General features: G+C 38.2%; 1 protein-coding gene across 1 annotated transcript in view; it reads left to right on the top strand.

The window, feature by feature from the left end:
* LOC126174906 (SH3 domain-binding protein 5 homolog) overlaps positions 1 to 23,553 on the top strand; it is a 106,110-nt gene that overhangs the window by 36,353 nt on the left and 46,204 nt on the right. The window contains exons 4-7 of the mRNA XM_049921338.1: positions 564 to 682; positions 762 to 845; positions 2,330 to 2,455; positions 15,893 to 16,126. Coding sequence (XP_049777295.1) covers positions 564 to 682; positions 762 to 845; positions 2,330 to 2,455; positions 15,893 to 16,126 — 563 coding nt within the window. The remainder of the gene's footprint in view (positions 1 to 563; positions 683 to 761; positions 846 to 2,329; positions 2,456 to 15,892; positions 16,127 to 23,553) is intronic.

Here is a 23,553-nt window from a genome sequence, read left to right as displayed (position 1 = left end):
TGGAAATAAGTAATGACTTCAGCTCCAGAAGTTGTGATGTTTACAGTTATGCCTTTTCCATATGATGGTTGTATATATTCATTGCCTAATCATTATGACACTACATTTGCTTAATGTCCAGATCTGGTGCATTGCATTTTAGTAACTACTAAATCAAGTGAGGTAAAAACTGATGGCAACCAAATAGGGCACACAGAAGAGTTTTATCACCTCAGTGGGGACCCTAAGCCATAAATCGTCTCTTCAAATGGTCATATGGTCTTGCCTCAACCAGGGACTGGCAAAATATTCCCATAAGCTCCAGGGGCAAGTTCATAAGTTTTGCCATAGTCTCACCTCATTGGATGTATAACAACCAATAAGCTTATACAGTCTTTTTTTAATAGTCATAGATCAGCATTTGGTTTTCATATTAGTAACCACTTGTGACAACTGATTTCGATAAGTATTCCTGTATCCTGTGACAAATTGCTTATAGTATATTGCATTACAGGCATCTACCAACTATTTATAGTCTTTCACTTAAATGGGTTGTGTCTAATTGCCCTATTATGGTTTGGCAGAAATACACCAAGCTGCAAAAGAAACAGTGGCACTTGCCGAACAGAGGTTTCTGAGTAAACAGCATGAATGGCAGTTTGATAATGCTTGGCAAGAGATGTTGAATCATGCAACTATCAAGGTAAAAAGAAATAAATATATTTTTTGTATGTGACTTTAATCAGGAATATTACAGGCAAGCATTCTCTAATATTTTGTAGGTTATGGAGGCAGAAACACAAAAAGCAGAGAGTGGCCGTGAACACCAGAGGAGGGCAGCACTCTTCAACGCAGCAGAACAGAAGGTGAGAAGTCAGAGAAAAGAAAAGAAAGAAAAATTCTTTTCTTGTCATAAAATTTTGTGCACAATGTAAAGAAATTTTGGTAGCTGTGAAATTTTCCTAAAAGTTATAAGAGTGAATTATACATAGGCAGTCGAAGTCCCATGATAGGTCAGAGAAGTGCAATACATGATAATGGTGTGGTTATTGGCATGAAATCGTAGGCAGTACACGGGACAAGGGTACTTGACATGTAACAACCAGACATTATTATTTAGTCATAGGATCATTTACAAAATCAATTATGTAGTTGCAAAACTGTACTTGGGAATTGGAAAGAAAGCAGAAGGTGTCTCAGTGCCTTGTTTTGCACTTTCACAATTTTGACAGGAGGCAATGTCTGCTTGTCCCACACTCTATGAAAGAAGACCATTTGATTATCTTGAATAATGCTTGGCACCCACTCACCAGTGAAGTATGACCACTTGATTAGAAAACTATCTTTCTCCGGCATGCATCAAACAATATTTGTGGTAGTAACTGTATACATCTAATGACTGTTGTGTTTCTTCTGTAAAATTCTTTGCTACATAACAGTTCATTGGGAGTGATCTCAGTAGTCAGCAGTTTTACCACTGCAGTCAGGCATCATATTAAATTCTGAAATCAGTAATATTTCGTTGGGAATAGTAGAGAAGTGGAAGACTGAATGGGGAAAGGAGAAAAAATAATAAAGGAAAATATATTGAAAACGGAAGCCAAAGTTGACAGATGGGATGCAGAATGTAATGTGAAAAGGTGGATTGAAGAAGGCTGTGGAAATGAAAAGAGAAACAAAGAAACATGAAACTAATGGAAATGGAGATAGAGTGAATGCCAAGAGTAAAATGAATATTGGAGAACAAGTTTCCATCCATGGAGTTTTGAAGCACTGCTGTTAGAAGTAATCAAGTTAAATGGCACGGTGGTTAGGGCACTGGACTCATAGTCATAAGGAGCAGGGCTAAAATGTGTCCAGCCATGAAGATTTTGGGCACCTGTTCACCCCCCAGCTCAGCAGCAGTGTAGCCAATATGTCTGTGTAGAAAATAGTCTGTATACATGTTTGAGAAAGTGTTCTATATGTTTGTGTAGTGTGCAGGCAGAACATGGAAACCAACCTGGTATTCACTCAGTGGGATGTGGGAAAACCACTTGAAACACAAACCGAGCTGATCTGCACATCAACCCATTATACGTATTCCCTACATATTCTCTGCCTCACCCTTACCATGACTATATATGTTAAGAAAGTGGGACTGTAATGTGTAATAGGATGCATAAGAGCATGCTTTATTATGGAGCAACACACACATATGTCGGAATCATAGGGTTGGGGGGCAAGTTCTGAGGTGTCGTATTAATTAACGAGCATATTATGGAAGTTCTAACTTCATAACCTTTCCCATTGCTTGTGTAGTATGTGTTAATTAAAATCTATTGTGAATTTCTGCATTCTTTTCTTCTAGGTCCAAGAACTAGAACAAAGGCTGAGAAGAAGCATTACTCGTTCAAGGCCATATTTTGAAGAAAAAACTTTATGCCAGGAGCAGTTGGCCACTCAAAAGTGTCGTGTGGAGAATTTACAAAAAGCAGTAAGTAGATTAACTACTTGACCTATTCATTGTCATCTACATTTTAGTGGAGACAGTTATTAATGTTAATTTTTGTAGTCACCCATAGTGTGATGTGCCATGGCATCTGTAATCAGTTTATAAATTTTGAGCTTAGGTTTCCGATTTAGATATATGAAGGAGATATGTTCCAAAAATAAATGTAATGGGCATCAAAAATGTAATGTGATAAAGAACTAATGTACTTTGTGGAGTTTAATGGTTACAAACAAATTTGTTGAATAGGACAGCAGGTGAAACAGACAAAAATTTCAAGATATGATCACAAGAGATGTGATTGTAGGAAGGTCACTTCAGTTAAGATAACAAAGATAGAATTATATCCTAAATTTTACATGTAACAAATAGCTGTCATAAGTTGCTAGAGGTGAACTGGTATGAGCATTGGAAGTCTTGTATTTATATTAGATCATTGCTTTTTCACAGGCAGTGGCCTAATCTTGACTTTTTCTCCACTCTTCACATGACATTGCTCTGTAGTTGTCTGCATTCTAGTTGAAAAAGCTGACAACAATACTAACGCTTCATTTTTATAGGGGGCAAGTGAGAGGTTTGTGAACAGTTCATCTTTCAGCAGTCTAGGTTTAAATAGTTATCTTAAAATATCTTAAAATATTTACAATAAATACTAAAGCTACTTACGATTTATGGATACTGAACTTACAGTGTTGAATTACCTTTTATGTATGTATATCTGCCAGTGGTGTGTACTGAACTTCCATGAAAGTAAGCATTTACAATAGAATTATATTTTTGATGACTTTATTGATCACCCAATCATCAAACACTGACCTCAACTGCCAGAGACCTTTTCCAATTAATAACAGAGCTAAGTTTGTAAACTGTTCTTGAAAGTGTGAACTACATTCATAGTTTTATCATTTTTGTGGCTGAAAAGCTTTTCTTTAGTTACCAATTCATCCATATGTTGAAACATGAATATTTCATATTTCAAATCCATCACATTTGGCCATCAGCATTTCTACAGATTCATTCATTTTTGTTAAACATTAGGCAATGTTGTAAGCTCTGGCTTGCAATATGTCAAATACAGCACTAGCGAGGAGAAAATATATGAAAACATATGTATGGCAAAATTTAAATTGACATCTTGTGCCATGCTTTCAAATCCATGAGCAGCAGTATAGGTTTCTTCATCCTGCTTATCTGGATCTATCATCTTCTTGAAAAGTGAAACCAGCAGACTGCAATACAGTATAAGGTTTTCAGCAGATGACAGACAGAACTCCAGAGTGTAGCAGTCACTTTAGGCAGTTGTTTCTTTACTTCTTCATCTAGAACACAGGTTCTTTATGTTGTCTTGGAAGAAAAAGTAGGAAGACCATTCATAGTAAAGAAAAAAAATTCTGCATTCTTTGGTTTTCAACAGACGTTCATAACGGGTGGCAGGGACAAAGAATCCAGTGAAATTTTTTTAAGTGCTTTATCTGAAAACTACCTTGAGCAGTTAAACAGAGAACCGACTCGTGGCGATAACATATTAGACCTTCTGGTGACAAACAGACCCGAACTATTTGAAAAAGTTAATGCAGAACAGGGAATCAGCGCTCATAAAGCGGTTATGGCATTGATGATTTCAGCCGTAAATTGGAATATTACAAAGGGTAGGAAGATTTCTCTGTTTAGAAAAAGTGACAAAAAGCAGATTTCATAGTACCTGTTGGCTCAACACAAAAGTTTTGTCTCAAGTACAGATAGTGTTGAGGATCAGTGGACAAAGTTCGAAACCGTCGTACATTATGCGTTAGATGAGTATGTGCCAAGCAAGATCGTAAGAGATGGAAAAGAGCCACCGTGGTACAACAACGAAGTTAGAAAACTGCTGCGGAAGCAAAGGGAACTTCACAGCAAACATAAACATAGCCAAAGCCTTGCAGACAAACAAAAATTACGCGAAGCGAAATGTAGTGTGAGGAGGGCTATGCGAGAGGCGTTCAATGAATTCGAAAGTAAAGTTCTATGTACTGACTTGGCAGAAAATACTAAGAAATTTTGGTCTTATGTCAAAGCGGTAGGTGGATCAAAACAAAATGTCCAGACACTCTGTGACCAAAATGGTACTGAAACAGAGGATGACAGACTAAAGGCCGAAATACTAAATGTCTTTTTCCAAAGTTGTTTCACAGAGGAAGATTGCACTGTAGTTCCTTCTCTAGATTGTCGCACAGATGACAAAATGGTAGATATCGAAATAGACGACAGAGGGATAGAGAAACAATTAAAATTACTCAAAAGAGGAAAGGCCTCTGGACCTGATGGGATACCAGTTCAATTTTACACAGAGTACGCGAATGAACTTGCCCCCATTCTTGCAGCGGTGTACCGTAGGTATCTAGAAGAGCGTAGCGTTCCAAAGGATTGGAAAAGGGCACAGGTCATCCCCATTTTCAAGAAGGGACGTCGAACAGATGTGCAGAACTATAGACCTATATCTCTAACGTCGATCAGTTGTAGAATTTTGGAACACGTATTGTGTTCGAGTATAATGACTTTTCTGGAGACTAGAAATCTACTCTGTAGGAATCAGCATAGGTTTCGAAAAAGACGGTCATGTGAAACCCAGCTCGCGCTATTCGTCCACGAGACTCAGAGGGCCATAGACACAGGTTCCCAGGTTGATGCCGTGTTGCTTGACTTCCGCAAGGCGTTCGATACAGTTCCCCACAGTCGTTTAATGAGCAAAGTAAGAGCATATGGACTATCAGACCAATTGTGTGATTGGATTGAGGAGTTCCTAGATAACAGGACGCAGCATGTCATTCTCAATGGAGAGAAGTCTTCCGAAGTAAGAGTGATTTCAGGTGTGCCGCAGGGGAGTGTCATAGGACTGTTGCTATTCAGAATATACATAGATGACCTGGTGGATGACATCGAAAGTTCACTGAGGCTTTTTGCAGGTGATGCTGTGGTGTATCGAGAAGTTGTAACAATGGAAAATTGTACTGAAATGCAGGAGGATCTGCAGCGAATTGACGCATGGTGCAGGGAATGGCAATTGAATCTCAATGTAGACAAGTGTAATGTGCTGCGAATACACAGAAAGATAGATCCTTTATCATTTAGCTACAAAATAGCAGGTCAGCAACTGGAAGCAGTTAATACCATAAATTATCTGGGAGTACGCATTAGGAGTGATTTAAAATGGAATGATCATATAATGTTGATCGTCGGTAAAGCAGATGCTAGACTGAGATTCATTGGAAGAATCCTAAGGAAATGCAATCCGAAAACAAAGGAAGTAGGTTACAGTACGCTTGTTCGCCCACTGCTTGAGTGCTGCTCAGCAGTGTGGGATCCGTACCAGATAGGGTTGATAGAAGATATAGAGAAGATGCAACGGAGAGCAGCGCGCTTCGTTACAGGATCATTTAGTAATCGCAAAAGCGTTACGGAGATGATAGATAAACTCCAGTGGAAGACTCTGCAGGAGAGACGCTCAGTAGCTCGGTACGGGCTTTTGTCAAAGTTTTGAGAACATACCTTCACCGAAGAGTCAAGCAGTATATTGCTCCTTCCTACGTATATCTCGCGAAGAGACCATGAGGATAAAATCAGAGAGATTAGAGCCCACACAGAGGCATACCGACAATCCTTCTTTCCACGAACAATATGAGACTGGAATAGAAGGGAGAACCGATAGAGGTACTCAAGGTACCCTCCGCCACACACCGTCAGGTGGCTTGCGGAGTATGGATGTAGATGTAGATGTAGATGTAGCTTGCGATAACACTGAATTCAGTCGATGAGTAATACAGTGAACAAACATTACAGTGGAAAATATGTTTACCTCTCTTGATTGCATTCCATTCAAATGACCAACCAACTGCAGCTCCATCATAATTCTGAACATGTTCATGAATTTTAGGAACTTTTCATGTATGTGACTAACACCTATGACATAGCGTAGTACTGAGGAGAACTACAAGAAATTACACACATTAGTTGCTTCATCAAGAATAACGGAGATAAAATTGGATTCATTTTTCTCCTTCCTTATTTTATTTATGGGTGTATTTCAAACAGAAGCAGTCAAGTTATTCTGTATTAGATTTGACACTCCTATAAATACAGAACAGTATACTAAGTGATGTTTCAGTTTTTTGTCATATTAACTGAGAAAATGTGTGACTTCAACGTAATTAAATTTATTCAGATTTTACATATTAGGGCATTCTGACTGCCACTTGTTGCCATTGTAAAGTTAAGTATTGAAATGCCGTATGCAAGATTTCTAGTAATAGTGCATGACTCAATCATAGGTCTATCCAGTTGTATTGTGCTTTCCTCCTCTTGGAAATTGCAGGCAGCAAAGTTATACACCAAATCCCCACATTCTCACTAGTGCCGCTGTGCTTGGATTTATGTGATTTCGCCACTCAGCAGTACAAGATGCAGTGGGCTTGGTTACTTACCTTCCCACCAAGAGCAGAAAATCTATTCGATGGTTATCATGAAATTAAGATTGTTTATGGTTTCCAAATTATGTAAAACTACATACTTACCTCTTAGAGGAGTTGCAGACATACGCAATGGAGAAAACTGCTAAACATTTAAGCTTTTGGGCAAAAAATCTTTCTTCCAAAATAGAAACGCATGTGCGCGCGCGCACACACACACACACACACACACACACACACACACACACAACAACAACAACACACACACACACGCTGTTCTAAAAATATGAATTATATGAAATCACTTCTGTTGATAGTAATTCACTTCAGTATAGGTTAAAGCACCAGTGAGAGGAAAAGAACAAGATTGCTGTGTGCATGTATAACAAATTAAGCACACAGGCTCATGGGATAAAGTTGCAGAAAAGTGCAGGTTCATGATTTAAAATGCTTAATCGCCCAGTAAAATGTCGAAGGGACTGCAACAAAATGGTATGTTGTACTTTCTGTCTTCCAACAAATGCAGTTCAACATTTTATTGAGAAATTCAATTTTGTAAATCATTTCACTGGCACATTTGTACCACTTTGTCACTTTGGATGACCATATAGAAGGCTTAATAAATACACATAAATGTATATTAATCAGTTGTGGAAGCACAGCATGATCAAATATTACCTCCGTTCCAACTGTTTGATTGTGGTAAAGCATATATGTCATGAGTCACTTCTTCTATGTGATGAGCATTCACCATAAATAAGGAGCTAGGCTAAAAGATTTTATAAAGTCAGTGCAGTCACAGGACCCAAAAGTATCATGTATTTATTAGTATGAGCAAAGCCGAAGTTAAGGCAAAAATTATTTCTGATCTTAAGGATTTTGATGTTCATAAAATTCAAGTGGGTCCAGATGTTGCAGCTGAACAGATTACAGGACTTGTTGATTGTGCCTATGACAACAAATGGGGAATGGCTTCTCTGCTACTAAGAGGTGAAAAAGGAGAAGTAAACTTTTATTTATACATCCTTGTGGACCAGCTCTTCCTTTTTCGTAACCAAGGAGACCAGATAAATCGGCTGCAATAAAAAACTTTGTTGTTGTTGTTGTCTTCAGTCCTGAGACTGGTTTGATGCAGCTTTCCATGCTACTCTATCCTGTGCAAGCTGTTACATATCCCAGTACATACTGCAGCCTACATCCTTCTGAATCTGCTTAGTGTATTAATCTCTTGGTCTCCCTCTACGATTTTTACCCTCCACACTGCCCTCCAATGCTAAATTAGTTATCCCTTGATGCCTCAGAACGCGTCCTACCAACCGATCCCTTCTTCTAGTCAAGTTGTGCCACAAACTCCTCTTCCCCCCAATTCTATTCAATACTTCCTCATTAGTTATGTGATCTAGCCATCTAATCTTCAGCATTCCTCAGTAGCACCACATTGCAAAAGCTTCTATTCTCTTCTTGTCCAAACTATTTATCGTCCATGTTTCACTTCCGTGTATGGCTACACTCCATACAAATACTTTCAGAAATGACTGCCTGACACTTAAATCTATACTCGATGTTAACAAATTTCTCTTCTTCATAAACACTTTCCTTGCCATTACCAGTCTACATTTTATATCCTCTCTACTTCGACCATCATCAGTTATTTTGCTCCCCAAATAGCAAAACTCCTTTACTACTTTAATTGTCTCGTTTCCTAATCTAATTCCCTCAGCGTCACCCAAGTTAACTAGACTACATTCCATTATCTTTGTTTTGCTTTTGTTGATGTTCATCTTATATTTTCCTTTCAAGACACTGTCCATTCCGTTCAACTGCTCTTCCAAGTCCTTTGCTGTCTCTGACAGAATTACAATGTCATTGGTGAACCTTAAAGTTTTTATTTCTTCTCCATGGATTTTAATTCCTACTCCGAATTTTTCTTTTGCTTCCTTTACTGCTTGCTCAATATACAGATTGAATAACATCAGGGAGAGGCTACAACCCTGTCTCACTCCCTTCCCAACCACTGCTTCCCTTTCATGTCCCTCGACTCTTATAACTGCCATCTGGTTTCATACAAACTGTAAATAGCCTTTTGCTCCCTGTATTTTACCACTGCCACCTTCAGAATTTGAAAGAGAGTATTCCAGTCAACATTGTCAAAAGCTTTCTCTAAGTCTACAAATGCTAGAAACGTAGGTTTGCCTTTTCTTAATCTAGCTTCTAAGATAAGTCGTAAATTAAATCACACAATTGCCACTGGAAGAACATACAGACTATCAGATGAAGAGTTGCGAAAAGCCTTGGATTACATTAGAAAAGAACATGTTTTGTCAATGTGTCATCATTCCTTGGGAGAACTAGATTATGTAATCTGAAAGAAAACTGCAATACATAATCTTAGAGTCTAATAAGGTTGTTAGTGGATCACTGTAAAGTCTTTATTGTTGAAAGTGCGTAAAATTATTTTCTTTTCAAGGCACTCAAATAACAGACTGTTAAATAATGACAGCTATATCATTGTATAATAATACTGATTAATATTAATGTATTTGTAATTTGAAGGTTAAGTAAATTATTCATAGTCTTTTTGCAGAATGTGTTGTTATGGTGCATGTTAAAATATTTTCACAGTTAACATAGGAAAGCCAAATGTGAATTTAAATTTAAGTGTGTAATCCTACAAATGTAATAAATTGATTGTCACTACATAAAAAATAATGATTTGACTGCCTTATTTGGTTTTTGCCATATTATATCTTAGTAACAAGTCCAGAGCCCTATAAACTATGCACTAGGTACTGTGCTTATCACTAAAATAAAATTTATTTCAGTGTGTTCCCACTGGAACACCACATGAAACTTTGGCACACTTGTTAATAAATAATGTATGACTAACGTGCTTTTTTCCAAAATAAAAAAAATCAGATTTTGAAATTTTCAAAATTAAAAAATAATCTAATAAGTGAAAATTTGGCATTGTTATGAATATTGCCAGTTGGCACACACTTGTAAAGTTTATAACAAACTGAATAAAATGATACAAATTTTAGGTCTCTAAATCAAATAGTTTTTTAGATATGGTGATTTTAAGATTTAAAAACCTAACAAGAATGGCATAATTTTGGAGGTTTTAAAAATTATTACTCAAAAATGAAAAGTCCAAAACCATTTTAATATGGGATTTTTCATAAAAATAACTACTACCAGAGATGTACAAAAAATTATCTTAATCTGAAATGTTAAGAACCAAACCATTGGTTAAGTTCAAATGGAGTCACCAGTAGGAAGAATCCAGATGGCGCACACCGTGGAGCAGTCGTTTAAGTGAAGCACATTGTGTTGGGCAGCATGTTTAGCAACTGGGTGGTCCAGCTGTCTCTTGGCCACAGTTTGTCAGTGACCATTCGTGCAGCCAGACACACACTTGTTAGTTGTTATGCCTTCTTAGAAAGAAGCAGCATGTTTACAGTTTAGTTTCCAGATTACATGGCTGCTTTCACAGGTAGCCCTGCCTTTGTTGTGAAGTATATGCCTGTGACAGGATTGGAGTATGTGGTAGAGGGAGCCTGTATGGGTCAGGTCTTGTATCTGGTTCTATTGCAGGAATGTGAGCTATGAGGCAAGTGATGGGCAAGGATATTGCATGGATTTGGTGGGTGGCAAAGTACTACTGTAGGAGGGGAGGGGGGGATATGCTTATTTCAGGGCATGATGAGAGAGAGAGTCGAAACTCTGGCAGGGAATGTGATTAAGTTCTGGCTGATACCGAGTCACAAGAGGAGTACTCTCTTGCCCAACAGTGGTTATGTGGGAGATGGCAGGTGACTGTAGAGACAAGGCACAAGAGAGCTGTTTCTGGATAAGGTTGGGAGTGTAATGAAGGCCCCACTGAGACCCTTGGCATATTTGGAGAGGGATTGCTCATCACTACAAATAACAATGACCTCGGGTGGCTAGACTTTATAATGGTACTTGTTGGTGTGGAATGGGTGGCAAACTGTTGCTGTGGAGGTGGATGGCACCATCGAGGATGGTAGATTGTCAGTTTGAGGAGGACCAGGTGAAGCAGATGGGTAGAAGGTGTTGAGTTTCAGTAGAAAAATAGAGGAGGTGTCCTCACCCTCGGTTTAGATCACAAAGATGCCAACAGGGAATCTGAACCAGTTGAGGGGTTTGGGATTGTGGGTGGTTAGGAAGGACTTCTCTAGGTGGCATAGAAAGTTGCCATGTGAGTGCCCAGTGTAATGTTATATAGCTTTACATAGAAGTGTCTCACAACTAACTCTTATCAATATGTATAACTTCAGTATACAACTCTCAAATGCTGACTGAGTGGGTAAGACATAAGGTACATGAGGCAATTGATGTAAATTATAAATTAAATGATTTTCTAAGTAAATTTCTCTCTGCCTTTAACAGCAAGAACATGTAAAATATGGCACCAGTGATGTATCAAAGAAACCTTTGATCAAAGAAAAGGCTTCAAAATTATTACAATAGTAGTGTGAGAGAACTGTAAAAATAGTCTGAAGAAGCACAGATGTGCAGTTGCGTTCGTCATCATCGTATAGATGATGCTGTTCTTTAGTGAGAAGAGTTATAAGAAAATAAAAAGCTTACGTGTCATGTCGAAGATTAATAATCCCCCCCCCACACACACACACACACGGGGGTGGGGGGGGGGGATATGTACGTACCTCCCTGCCCCACAACCTCCTGACACCGTGCCTGTGGGCATTCTAGTCCCTGCACATTTCACCAGACAGCGCTCCTCTCTTCCCCCACCCATAAACTGCTATTCCTTCCCCTTCCCCGCCCTCTCCAAATTGCTGTTACCATCCCATGTGCTAGCTGCATTCTGGTCTGAGCTGCCGGAATTGGTGGTCGTGTGTGTGAGGTGTGCTTGTTTGCGTGAATGAATGGTGTGTGTTTCTCTTTTTTTCTGATGAAGCCTGCGGCTGAAAGCTTATGTGTAAGTGTTCTTTAATTGTGCCTGTCTGCAACTTATCATGTTATCTTTACAGTATGTAGCAGTCTGTCTTTCCCTACATTGTTGTACATACTTCTAAACTTTGTTAAGACAGTTTATTTTTAATTAGCATATGTTGGTTGATCTGCTTCAGTTGGTAATGGTTTGTGAATATATATTCACTTTTTAAGCTAAATGGATTGTAGTAAACAGTGGGAGAAAGCCATTTACCAAATCAAACAATAATTTTTGGTGTAGAGACAGAAATAGAAAATATTGCTTTGATTTTTTTTTTTTCTCCAGCACATTACATGCTAGTAATTAAAAAGCTGTAAATTCATAAGTTTGTTCAGTCTTTATGATGCTGTGACTCACTTTTCTTCTGTTTAATTTCTTCATGCTGCCTTGTGCTTTCACTCAAAATTGTGTGAATATTTTCATCTGTTTAGAGATCAGACACTAAATATCACATAGACACACATGCCTACAAACACAAATGGGCGGTTGTCAAGAGAAACAGATGCATAGAGACTTATGTACTTATTTTTAGTACAGGTTTCATTCTATTTTTTTATTTGTTGGTCCATAATGTCGTATTGAAAAGATTCTCTGATGTTAATCTTCTGTCAAGTGAAAATAGCAAAATCTGTTCACCAGACAGCAGCTGACATGAGCACAAACTGTTTTCTGCTAATTTAATGATACTGTGTGACACCTCTAAGATCCAATGAGTTCTCCTATTGGATGATTACCAAGTCATTCTTTCCATATTCCATATGTAAATGGAATGGGAAGAAACACAAATATATGGTTTGACATATATAAACAGAATGTCATTTTACCTTCTGTGGTACTCCTGCTGCTTCTGTTGATCAGCATAGTCCTAGTGTGTACTGCTGTACCTCAATGACTTGAGTTGTACAGTATCCCAAAGATTCATACATTCATATATGAAAAACAGTTTTTACAGATATTAAGCTAAATATAAAATAGGTTTTCATCCAAACTTGTCTCAGTGGTTATAACATCTTTTAGAATTTACTATACTTTTTCACATACAAATTGAGAACTTTGCTCTGTGTATTATAACTTACTGAGACGAAAACTTCAAGCTTCACAGTCATTTTTTACTTAAGTTACAGGACTTGAAAAATACAAATTAACTTCACAATGATAAAGCTTTTGAAGTATAAAGTGTCCTCTGATTAAAGCGAAAATAAATTTGTCAGTTATTTAACTACTGTTTATGAACTCCATCATTCTCTTTTTCCACACATAGATCCTGATCCTGAACGTTCATTTTAAAAACCATGTATAAGCAACTGACTATCGCTCACCAGTCCTGGTGAGAGAGAGAGAGAGAGAGAGAGAGAGAGAGAGCAGCTGTTTACAAGTGGGTTTTAAAATGAATATTCAGAAATTTACTTAGCAGCAAATCAGGATGGACAGAAAGCTGTCTACAGGCTGATATTTACATGATGTGTCTGTATCAAGTCACAATTTTTTTATATGCAACCTATTCCTTATGTCTGATTATTAGGTCGAATTACATGTAACTCCATCTTTAGTGCTGAATATGTTTTCGAAATATCATTCTAATCGGCATTCATCCCTATCAGTATTTAAAATTCTCTGTTTCTGGTTTAATTAGTGTGGAAATGATTAGAGATGAATTTCTCAAGTATAAAGCTCATCTGTGGATTATGTAGAAAATTCTCTAGCCTTATCTGAAAAGCTGGGAGTAACACCTTGTAATTGTTGGGTTTTAAAAATTTCTATAATGACTAGAAAATTTGAGTTTTGTAATTGGTGATCTTTTCTCTTTTCTCCTTGATCCCATATAGAATTATCTGTCCTTTTTCTTAAATAAAAAGCCCTTCAAATGTTAAAAACAATGATAATTTTGCTGTCTGCCTTGTGAATTTTGGCACTTTTTTTTTAATGTGAAAAGCTTTAGACTAAAATTACTACTAATTACTCTTTATTAAAAATTAAATAATTGACTTATTGCAGTTGGTAACTAAAAATTACAATATAAAGCTTCTGATTGCCTTATAAAATGCAAAGACTTTAGTACATAATGTTTGGGTTTGAAGAGATCTTTTAAGGGCACATATCATTTGACACTCAAGATGACAGTGGATTGAGAGAAGAAAAGTAATTTTATACATTCATGTTCAGAAAAAACAGAACACCTGGAATGACTAGAGATAGGGCGTTCGTGCTCACAGGACATGTATTAGTATGTTCTGCAGAAATGATTAGCATTTCAGTCACCTCGATTCAGTATTGCCTAGATAACTTGTTCCATGCATGGTGGTGTACGCGTGTGTAAGGTGTGCATGAATGTAAATGCCATCCTGTGGTATAGCTATTAACACTGCATTCTACTGGTTCCAAAGTTCATCCCTGATGGATGGCTTTTTCATAGCACTGCACCTGTCATTTCACCGTATCCCACACATTTCTGATTGGCAGCAAGTCTGCTGATCTGGTGGCCAGGGCAAAAGTTTGACATCCTGTGACACCAAGAAGGCATGTGTTCTTGCAGCAACTTGTGGTAGTGCATAATCTTGCTGAAAAATGGTGCGTGGGGCATTTTGCAGAAAGGGTATGGCTGCAGGTCGCAGGATGTCATTCACATAGGTCACACTGGTCATAGTGCCCTGGACATGAACCAGCTGTGATTTGTGTTTGTACCTAGTAGCACCCCGCACCATAAGGGCTGAAGATGGCCCTGTATATTGTGTGCAAATACAGTCACTGTAATCCTGCTCCCCCTATCTGTGGCGAACCAAAATGTGGCCATAATTTTCAAACAAACATAATCTGAATTCATCCAAAAACTCTAGGAGATGCTATTCCTGTCCCCAGTGATGTTATTCCATACAACATTGCTGTCCAGCAGGATTCTGCACATGTGTCAAAGGTATGTGAAGAAATGGACGACACACACATAACCTATTCCATAATAAACGGTGATGGACTGTCACCACTGATAGTGTACAATGTGTTACACTGTTGCACCAGAGCCAAGGAGGACGCAGATCTGCCGTACAGTGCCATTCTTATGAGGTGTCAATCTTCTCAGGTTGGGGGGGGGGGGGGGGGGGGGCTGTGACCCATCTCATTATGTTCTATGCCCTTCCATGAACCATTCTGCACACTTCGTCCCACAAAAGCAGCGATTACGTGGATGGATGCATCACATTCTCTCAAGACAATAATGTGCTCTCTTTCAAACTCGCTGATCTGACAGTACAGTTCATGCATACATCTGCTCAAGTCACACCGATCCATTACCTTCGGTTTACAGTGACAAGAGAGCTGCAGACACATTTCATCAGTAGGTGGTGTTGCCATCCTCGCATGTTATGCCATTGAAAATTCATGCTGCAACGATCAATCTATCTGCATCCCCTAGAGACCTTCAAACAGCATATTCCCCGGGAAAACATGTGAAAACACATCAGCTAATAGTATTTCAACAATGTAAAATTAACAATTACATCAGTTCTGTTTCTCTGGCCTTCTTAGAAAAGGTGACTGTGTTTTTAAGGATGTTAGGTTGACATTGAATTGGAAATGTAATTAGTTTGTGTATAATGTGTTCTGAAATCTTTTCCCTTCATTACTCTCATAGAAGGTGTTATCATTCTAATGGTAAAGAAAGCCAATGGCATAGCTTCAATCCTCAGGTGATCCTAGGATTATATTCTTTCACCTACTTCTTGTTTAACCTCTGGCAATGGCTTATTAAAGTGAAAAATGCCAAATTGCACCATATTCGGTAGTCAACATTAATGTGTAGACCCTCCTATATCTGGTTGGGTAAGTCAGTTTAAATGTGAGTGAAAGATACGGGTGCACCACCCTCAATAGGATCATGCCCAATAAAGCACTGCAATGTTCAAGCAACTTTTCAGTTTATAACAGCTTTAGCTTTTCATGAATATTTACAGTAGATATTTGTATACTTCTCCCATTAAAGTAATTTTTAAAAATTCATTCACTTTGTAGGTGGCTGCAGCAAAGCAGTCTTATGCAGACACATTACGCAACTTGGAACGCATCTCAGAGGAAATCCACTGCAAGAGAGCAGGCACTGCGCTTGGCTTACGTGAACCTGGTGTCGGTGCTGAGTTAGTCCCATTGCCAGGGTATGAAGTAGAATTGGACCGATGCGACCGTCGTTCTGTCGGCAGTATTTCTGCTGGGGATGATAGTGAGCCACTTGATGAACAGGAATATGAGGTGAGTCACGTAAAGAAATGTAATGCTTACAAGCTTCATAAATGGTATGTTGTAGGGAATGTCCAGTCTTTCTGCCTCATTGTAATTTTGCAATTTTCTCCCATGAATTTTGCTTTTGATAAGATTTATATTAAACATTTATCCTATGCAAATATGCTTTGTAGGTTCTGCTTACTTGCTGTGTTATGTGAGTACACTGAGTGATTGTGTACGACCACTGAATTAAAACGAATTGAATTTTATTAGATAATGTAGGATTACATTATATATGGCAGTTGCACATGTTATGTAAGTCATGTCAGCATATCAAAAACAGAAAAGTTTAGGATCACTTATTTTCTGAGGAGCAGCCATTTTGATCACATGCTCTAACACCATTGGTTACAAAGAACAGTATATAAAAATTCTCATTTGAACTGCAAAATTCATTTTCAACCAGAGAGTTTTCAGTTTTTTTGGAAAGATGGTGTCATGTAGGTTTTTGGGTCAAATTCTTAGTAACTTGATACACAAGAACTAAGGTCCTTTTTCAATTATTGCCAGTATGTTTGAGATCTCATTCTTCTTCTGTGTACACTAATAGTAGTAATCCACTCTGAACTATCTTTTGTGATATACAGGATGTTAAAAAAAGGTATTCCATGGACCAAAACATGACAACAATTTCCAGTCAACATGGGCTCTAAAATGCATTCCTTAAGAGTTATGAGCACTTGTTCTTTGATACTATGAAACCAAACTCTTCTGCTGAACAATGCTCGGAGATATTGAAGTATGCATTTTAGAGCCCATTTCTACTGGACAATTTTGTCTTGTTTTAGTCCGTACTAACACCTCTCAAAGTAGGGAACATTTATTTTTAACAACACATACAGGGTGTCCCACCTAAATTTTTCACCACCAATATCTGTGGATTGAGGTCCAGCAACCGTGCTGGAATTCACTGAATGGGACTAGGTAAGGTGCATCTGAGGAACCACTCATATCGTCACCTGTCAAGAGTAGCATGAATGAAATAAGGGCCAATGATGTGGTATCCTACAATACCACACCATACATTGACACTCCACTGACATTGATGTTCAGACCGGCAAATCCAGTGGGGGTTTTCTGGTGACCAGTAGTGCAAATTGTGTAAGTTGGTATTCCAATGGTTTGTAAACATGGCCTCATTGATTAACAGCATCCTTCTCATAAAGTCTTGGCCTTGCTGCAGAACCCATTGACAATACAATATTCCAGGTGATTGTGAATTTTGTTCCCACAGAGGCCTCAATGAGCTGTCATTTGGTATGGGTGGTATCTATGACTGTGCAGACTACACATCACACTTGTTCAAAGGATTCCCATGCATCTCTCCATTTCACAAATACTTGCATGAGGGTTTATTGCAGTGGCTACCAGGACAGCTACCTCTGCTCCAGATCTGCATTCATGGAGACAGCCGCCCTGTCATGCAAAGCTTTCTAACAATATTCATGACGGTAGTACGTGTTGGATGATGTCTGTTAGGGTACCGCTGGGCATACACCTCTGCCGCACTTGTGCCGTTTTGGTGACATTTCCGTACAGTAATATCACGTCAGAAATTCCCTCATTTGTGAATACCATGTCAAATGCCTAGAACAGATGGACAGTGTTTGTGACAGGAATCCTTATTAATATAGGGTGCCATGATAACAGTGAAAGTAAGGATACACACATCAATCACATCACGATTACGAATGACATGCGGGTCACACTTGCATCACGGGAAGTGCAGTAGTGGCACATTCCGTTCATTTCATATTTCAACGTCGCATTCCTATTTCTCAGGATGTAATTGACATATTGCAATGCAGCCAATGCCTTTATTATTGTGATTTTTCATGTTATTGATTGCGAATGGAATAATATTGGGTGTCAATTTTAAAAAAAAACATAAGTTTGTTGAAACCAATATTTGCACACAGTTTAGAATGACTCACTCTATTTAATTGTGTGAGCCCCAGCCATACATTCATACCCATGAAAGCCATTTGTCAATATCTGTTGTGCTTACAGACATATTGGTGGTGAAAAGTTTAGGTGAGAGACCCTGTATATTTTTGTCTTCTGTGTCGCAAAAGATAGTATAGAATGGATTACAAATTCTGTTGAACATACCAACAACACAGAGGTAGATTGAGACACAAAGCATATCTCACTGACTGACAGTGCTTGAACAAATTACCCACCCTTGAATCAGTAGACAATTATCTGAAAAATCATAGTTTAAGCTTCATGGTTTCTTCAGTTTAAGAGAATTGATGTATTCTGTTCAAATAACAGCCCATATTAAATGTAATAAACTGTGTATGGTAAGCACATTTTGTCTTTGGAGAGTGTTGCAGGTATAACATAACATAAAAAAATTAGCTATTGGATTGTTGTAACATTACTCTTGCAATGTTTTATTTAGTAAGATTCTTCTAACAAAGACAAATGAGTCAGAATTCTTAGTTGTGGAGTCTTGTGTGTTTTTTAATCTTATTTTCTGTTCCTCATTTGTATTTATTTTTCATTTTGTAATCTTTCTTTGAACCTTTATTCCTTAGCTTATTACTAGATGAAGTAAGCAGTCGTAACTGTGGTTTTACTGCAGCTTTTTCAGTGTGAGCACTTTTTAACATGTTTTTTCCCTTCAGCACCTTACATTCTTGCTTTGCAGGTTTCTACTTTCCATGTGTGCTGTGAATGTTTAGGTTTTAATTTGAGATTTCCCCATGACATATGGTCAAAAGTTCACTAGCATTTTGGTGTTTGAAAAATTGTAAGCCAAACAGATTTGCCTGATGGAGCTCAAGTGGACTGTTGTGTTGAAGACTTACTTCAAAAATTTATGTTATCTTGTCAAAGATAAATATTTTTTATCATTGCTAATGAGCTGCTCTTTCGTCATTTACAATTTTTTTGGTAGAATATTATAAAGTACCCATTATCCCCTGAGTTGCTTTCCAGTTTAGTTTCTTTCATCTTGACCATATCCTCAAAGATATAATCCATTCATCATAAGAATAAACCTGATGTAAACATTGCACCATGTATTCTTCAGCGTTTGCTGGAGCCTCATTGGATTTCCGTTTCACGTGGGAGCCAAGCTGCCTCGAGTACTGTCAAGTATGATAATAAGGGCACATTTTGTGCTGTGCGTTACACGCACATCAACTTAGTGACAATACGGGACAACAGCTTTACCGGCACATTTAACTTGGACAGCACTGGCCACTCAGTTGGTACAGCTAGCCTGCAGTGATGTGGCCAGCTGCAATTCACATGTAAAAATCGACGAGCATAGGAGCAATACAGCTTCGAAAGTCATTTAATTTTTGAGCAGAATGAAATAATACACAGCAAATCTCCCACAATAAGCTCCTTAGACAACTAGATGAAAACTGCAACACGTTATCATCTTTAGCTAAAATGCAATTAAAAACAAGAATGATGAAATTCCTGACTTATCTGCAGGGTAAATTTTCTGCATAGCTGTGTGTAACGCAAGAGATTATTGAAGGATTTCACCATATAGTTAAATATTGAAGCTATTACTTACAGTCAGTCATCTGGTAATCTCTTAGCTCCTTCCTTATCCGAATCCAAGAAATACATTTCAGTTTGCGAAGTGTCACCTGCTACGTTGATAACAAGACAATCAACAACAGAATCCAGGAAGCCAAGCACCTGCAGCGTTTTCTCTTCTTGTTTTATGATGAGCCGTTCTATGTCCCACCAGTGTTTGGCAGTAATGTGTGAAAAAGTTGCGTGCATTAGTTCCCGTGCGTCTGACAGCTTAACAGTCTTGTTACTTCTTGGGCCAAATCCCGCAGCTTCGCTCCAGATCAATTCTGCTGGGTTCATAATGTAATGGTACAGTAGCAAATGTAAACATGCAGTAGTTGTATGATGTGCTCGATGCTGTGAAAATGATTGTTTTTCATGTTTCTATGATACTTATCTACCTCTGTGGTATAAAATGATGGTCATAGTCCAAATAATGAGGATCTGGTTTTTCATTTTTGCCTTAAAAAATTAGAATGTTATGTTTTCTTAATTTAACAGCTTTTATGAACATCTTTTGTAAATCACTGATGATTAAGAATTTGTATTTGAAATGGAAACAGGAGTTTTGTGTCCAATATGTAATTAGAAACAAGACATGCATTATTCATAAAAAATGATGATGAGTTTTATAATTATGAGATGTAGGTATTTCAAATTGAAAGAGAAAAGAAAATGATACTGGGGAGATTTGAACCAACACACGAATATCCGCAATTTGTTCACATTCCATTACGCTACCAACTGCGCTACACATTTATGTGAGTTAGTTTATCGACTGCATTATATACAACGCTGAGAAAACTTCAAAGCCAAACAACCTATTTCTCAGCACTTTTTAACACGTGTTCCACACGTTTTACTACGGAACAGGAAGCAGCCTCAGCCATTTTCATAATGTGCATTAACAGCGCAGCAATCAGAGCACAACGCTGCTGAAGCTGTGACTGTACATGATTGTTGACATAAAAACTACGTAGCTAAAGCATGATTAAGAAAAACGTTGATGGCTGTTAATACATTTGAATATCTTGAAGTTTCATTTAACGTAACTTAGTAATATGATATTTAATACATAAGTAGGACCTACTTCCTAGAGCGTAACAATACCAGTGTACATGTGTTATGGCTTCTGACCAATCATTGCATTTGTGTTTGTTTACATCAGGTTTATTCTTATGATGATGAACAGATTATAGCAAACCTTACCTCTAGGCAATTTGAATAACTTCCCATGCCATTGAGGTTAGGCATACTTTTTAGCTTAATCTGAAATGTTCATATGTCACTGCTGGAGCTCATCAGCCTCATTAGACACCCAGTTTGGCAGTGTTGTCTCCTCATAGCTCTCCACACCTTCTAACTCAAGTTCATTTCTAGAAAAAGAGGTAAAACATTTGTGAATATTCTTATCTTTCTGGCAATATATTTCCATTATAAAGTTCACTGTTCACATGTTAGTTGTTGATGCAACAAATGTATAAAAGCTGCCGTAACACCTTTTGCCCAAATGCTTTGACATTCGATGTATATTGAAGAAAGAAATGTAATTTGATAATGCAAGGCTCTATTTTCAAACCATCATGAGCAGAAAACCAAAAAATAAATAAAAGAATGAAATAACTTATGCAAGAGGAAACTGATGAAACACTAATAAAAACTCTGAGTAAATCAGTCACAAAAAATCTAATGGCACAATAATGTATGCCCGTCTCTGTTACTTCTGTGAATAAACTTCAGGAATTAGGAAAATTTTTCACAAGGCAGACTACTCAAGTGCTTCAGTGCTAACCGTGATCAGTGCTGATTGCGTACTAGATACCTGGCTCATTGCCACACCACAAGCCAAAGCAGTAGCAGTTTTACGTTTTCATACTTCAGGTTCAGGCTGACAGGATATAAGTGATACAATTTGCTGATGACACTTCTATGCTCAGTGAAGGTGAAAAAGAATTACAAGATCTGTTGAATGGAATGAACAGTCTTAAGAGTGCAGAATATGGATTGAGAGAAAGAGAAGAGAGACTAAACTAACGAGGAGTAGCAGAAATGAGACTAGCAAGAAACTTAACGTCAAAATTGGTGGTCATGAAGTAGACAAAGTAAAGGAATTCTATTACCTTGGAAGCAAAATAACCTGTGGTGGCTGTAGCAAAGAGGACATAAAAAGCAGAACATCACAGTCAAAGAGGGTATTCCTGGCCAAAAGAAGTTTTCTGGTACCAAACATAGGTCTTAATTTGAAGAAGAACCTTCTGAGAATATAGGTTTGGAGCACAGCATTTTATGGTAGTGATATGTGGACTGTAGGAAAATCAGATCAGAAGGGAACTGAAGTGTTTGAGATGTGGTGCTAGAGAGGAATGTTGAAAATTAGGTGGGCTGACTGAGGAGACTCTTGCCAGACTTGGCAAAGAAAGGAACATATGGGAAACAGTGACCAAAAGGGGGGACAAGGGCTGAGAACAGACGAGGGTCACTCCAAAAGAAATGTACACTATTTTTATAAAAATGTTTTCAAACTTAGTTCAACCTGTTCCCATGAGTGGCGCCATCACAGCATGTCTTCAAGATGGCTGCTACACTTGACATTCGTCAGAAGCAATGTGCTATCATAGAATTCCTGTGCTGTGAAAACGAGACAGTGGGAAACATCCACAAGAGGTTGAAAAAGGTGTATGGAGATGCTGCTGTCATTTGCAATACAGTTAGTCGGTGGGCAAGCAGGTTACGTGATGAAAGGGGCCACAGCAATACTGAGGATTGTCCTCGCAGCGGCAGGCCTCACACTGCACACACTCCAGACAATTTGCAGAGAGTTAACGAATTGGTGACTGCTAACGGACACATCACAGTGAACGAATTGTCACGCTACATTGGGATAGGGGAAGGAAGTGTTTGCAGAATACTGAAAGTGTTGGTGTTAAAAAAGGTTTGTGCTAGGTGGGTTCCCAGGAAGTTGACAGTGGCTCACAAAGAAACAAGAAAAACAGTATGCAGCGAATGTTTGGAACAGTACGAGAATGGTGCAGATGAATTTCTTGGAAGAATTGTGACAGGTGATGAAACATGGCTCCATCATTTTTCACCAGAGACAAAGAGGCAATCAGTGGAGTGGCATCATGCAGAAAAAAAATTCAAAACCACACCTTCTGCTAGAAAAGTTATGGCTATGGTGTTTTTAGATTCCGAAGGACTCTTGCTTGTGGACATCATGCCAAGTGGAACCCCATAAATTCTGATGCAAATGTGATGACACTGAAGAACCTTCAAGCTCGACTGAGTCGTGTTCGACCACATCGGCAAAAGCAGGATGTTTTGCTGTTGCACGACAATTCATAGCCACATATCAGTCAAAAAACCATGGAAGCGATCACAAAACTCGGATGGACAACACTGAAACATCCGCCTTACAATCCTGACATGGCTCCATGTGACTGTCATCTCTTTGAGAAACTGAAAGACTCTCTTCGTGGAACAAGGCTTTGAAGATGATAACTCCCTTGTGCACACTGCCAAACAGTGGCTCCAACAGGTTGGTCCAGAATTTTACTGTGCGGGTATACAGGCACTGGTTCCAAGGTGGCGTAATGCAGTTGAGATGGATGGAAATTATGTGGAGAAATGAAAATATTGTTCCTAAAGAATGTATCTACACACTGTAAAACTTTCAAACATGTAGAATAAAAGATGGATTTAAAAAAAAATAATGTGCATTTCTTTTGGAGTGACCCTTGTATTAAGACATCAGGGAATAATTTTCGTATTACTTAGGAACCTGTGGAGGAAGACAGAGATTGGAATATATTCAACAAATAATTGAGGATATGGGGTGCTAGTCTGAAGTAAAG

This window comes from Schistocerca cancellata, chromosome 3 (genome assembly GCF_023864275.1).
Source record: "Schistocerca cancellata isolate TAMUIC-IGC-003103 chromosome 3, iqSchCanc2.1, whole genome shotgun sequence".
Taxonomy (NCBI): domain Eukaryota; kingdom Metazoa; phylum Arthropoda; class Insecta; order Orthoptera; family Acrididae; genus Schistocerca; species Schistocerca cancellata.
This window is presented reverse-complemented; position numbering and strand designations above follow the sequence as displayed.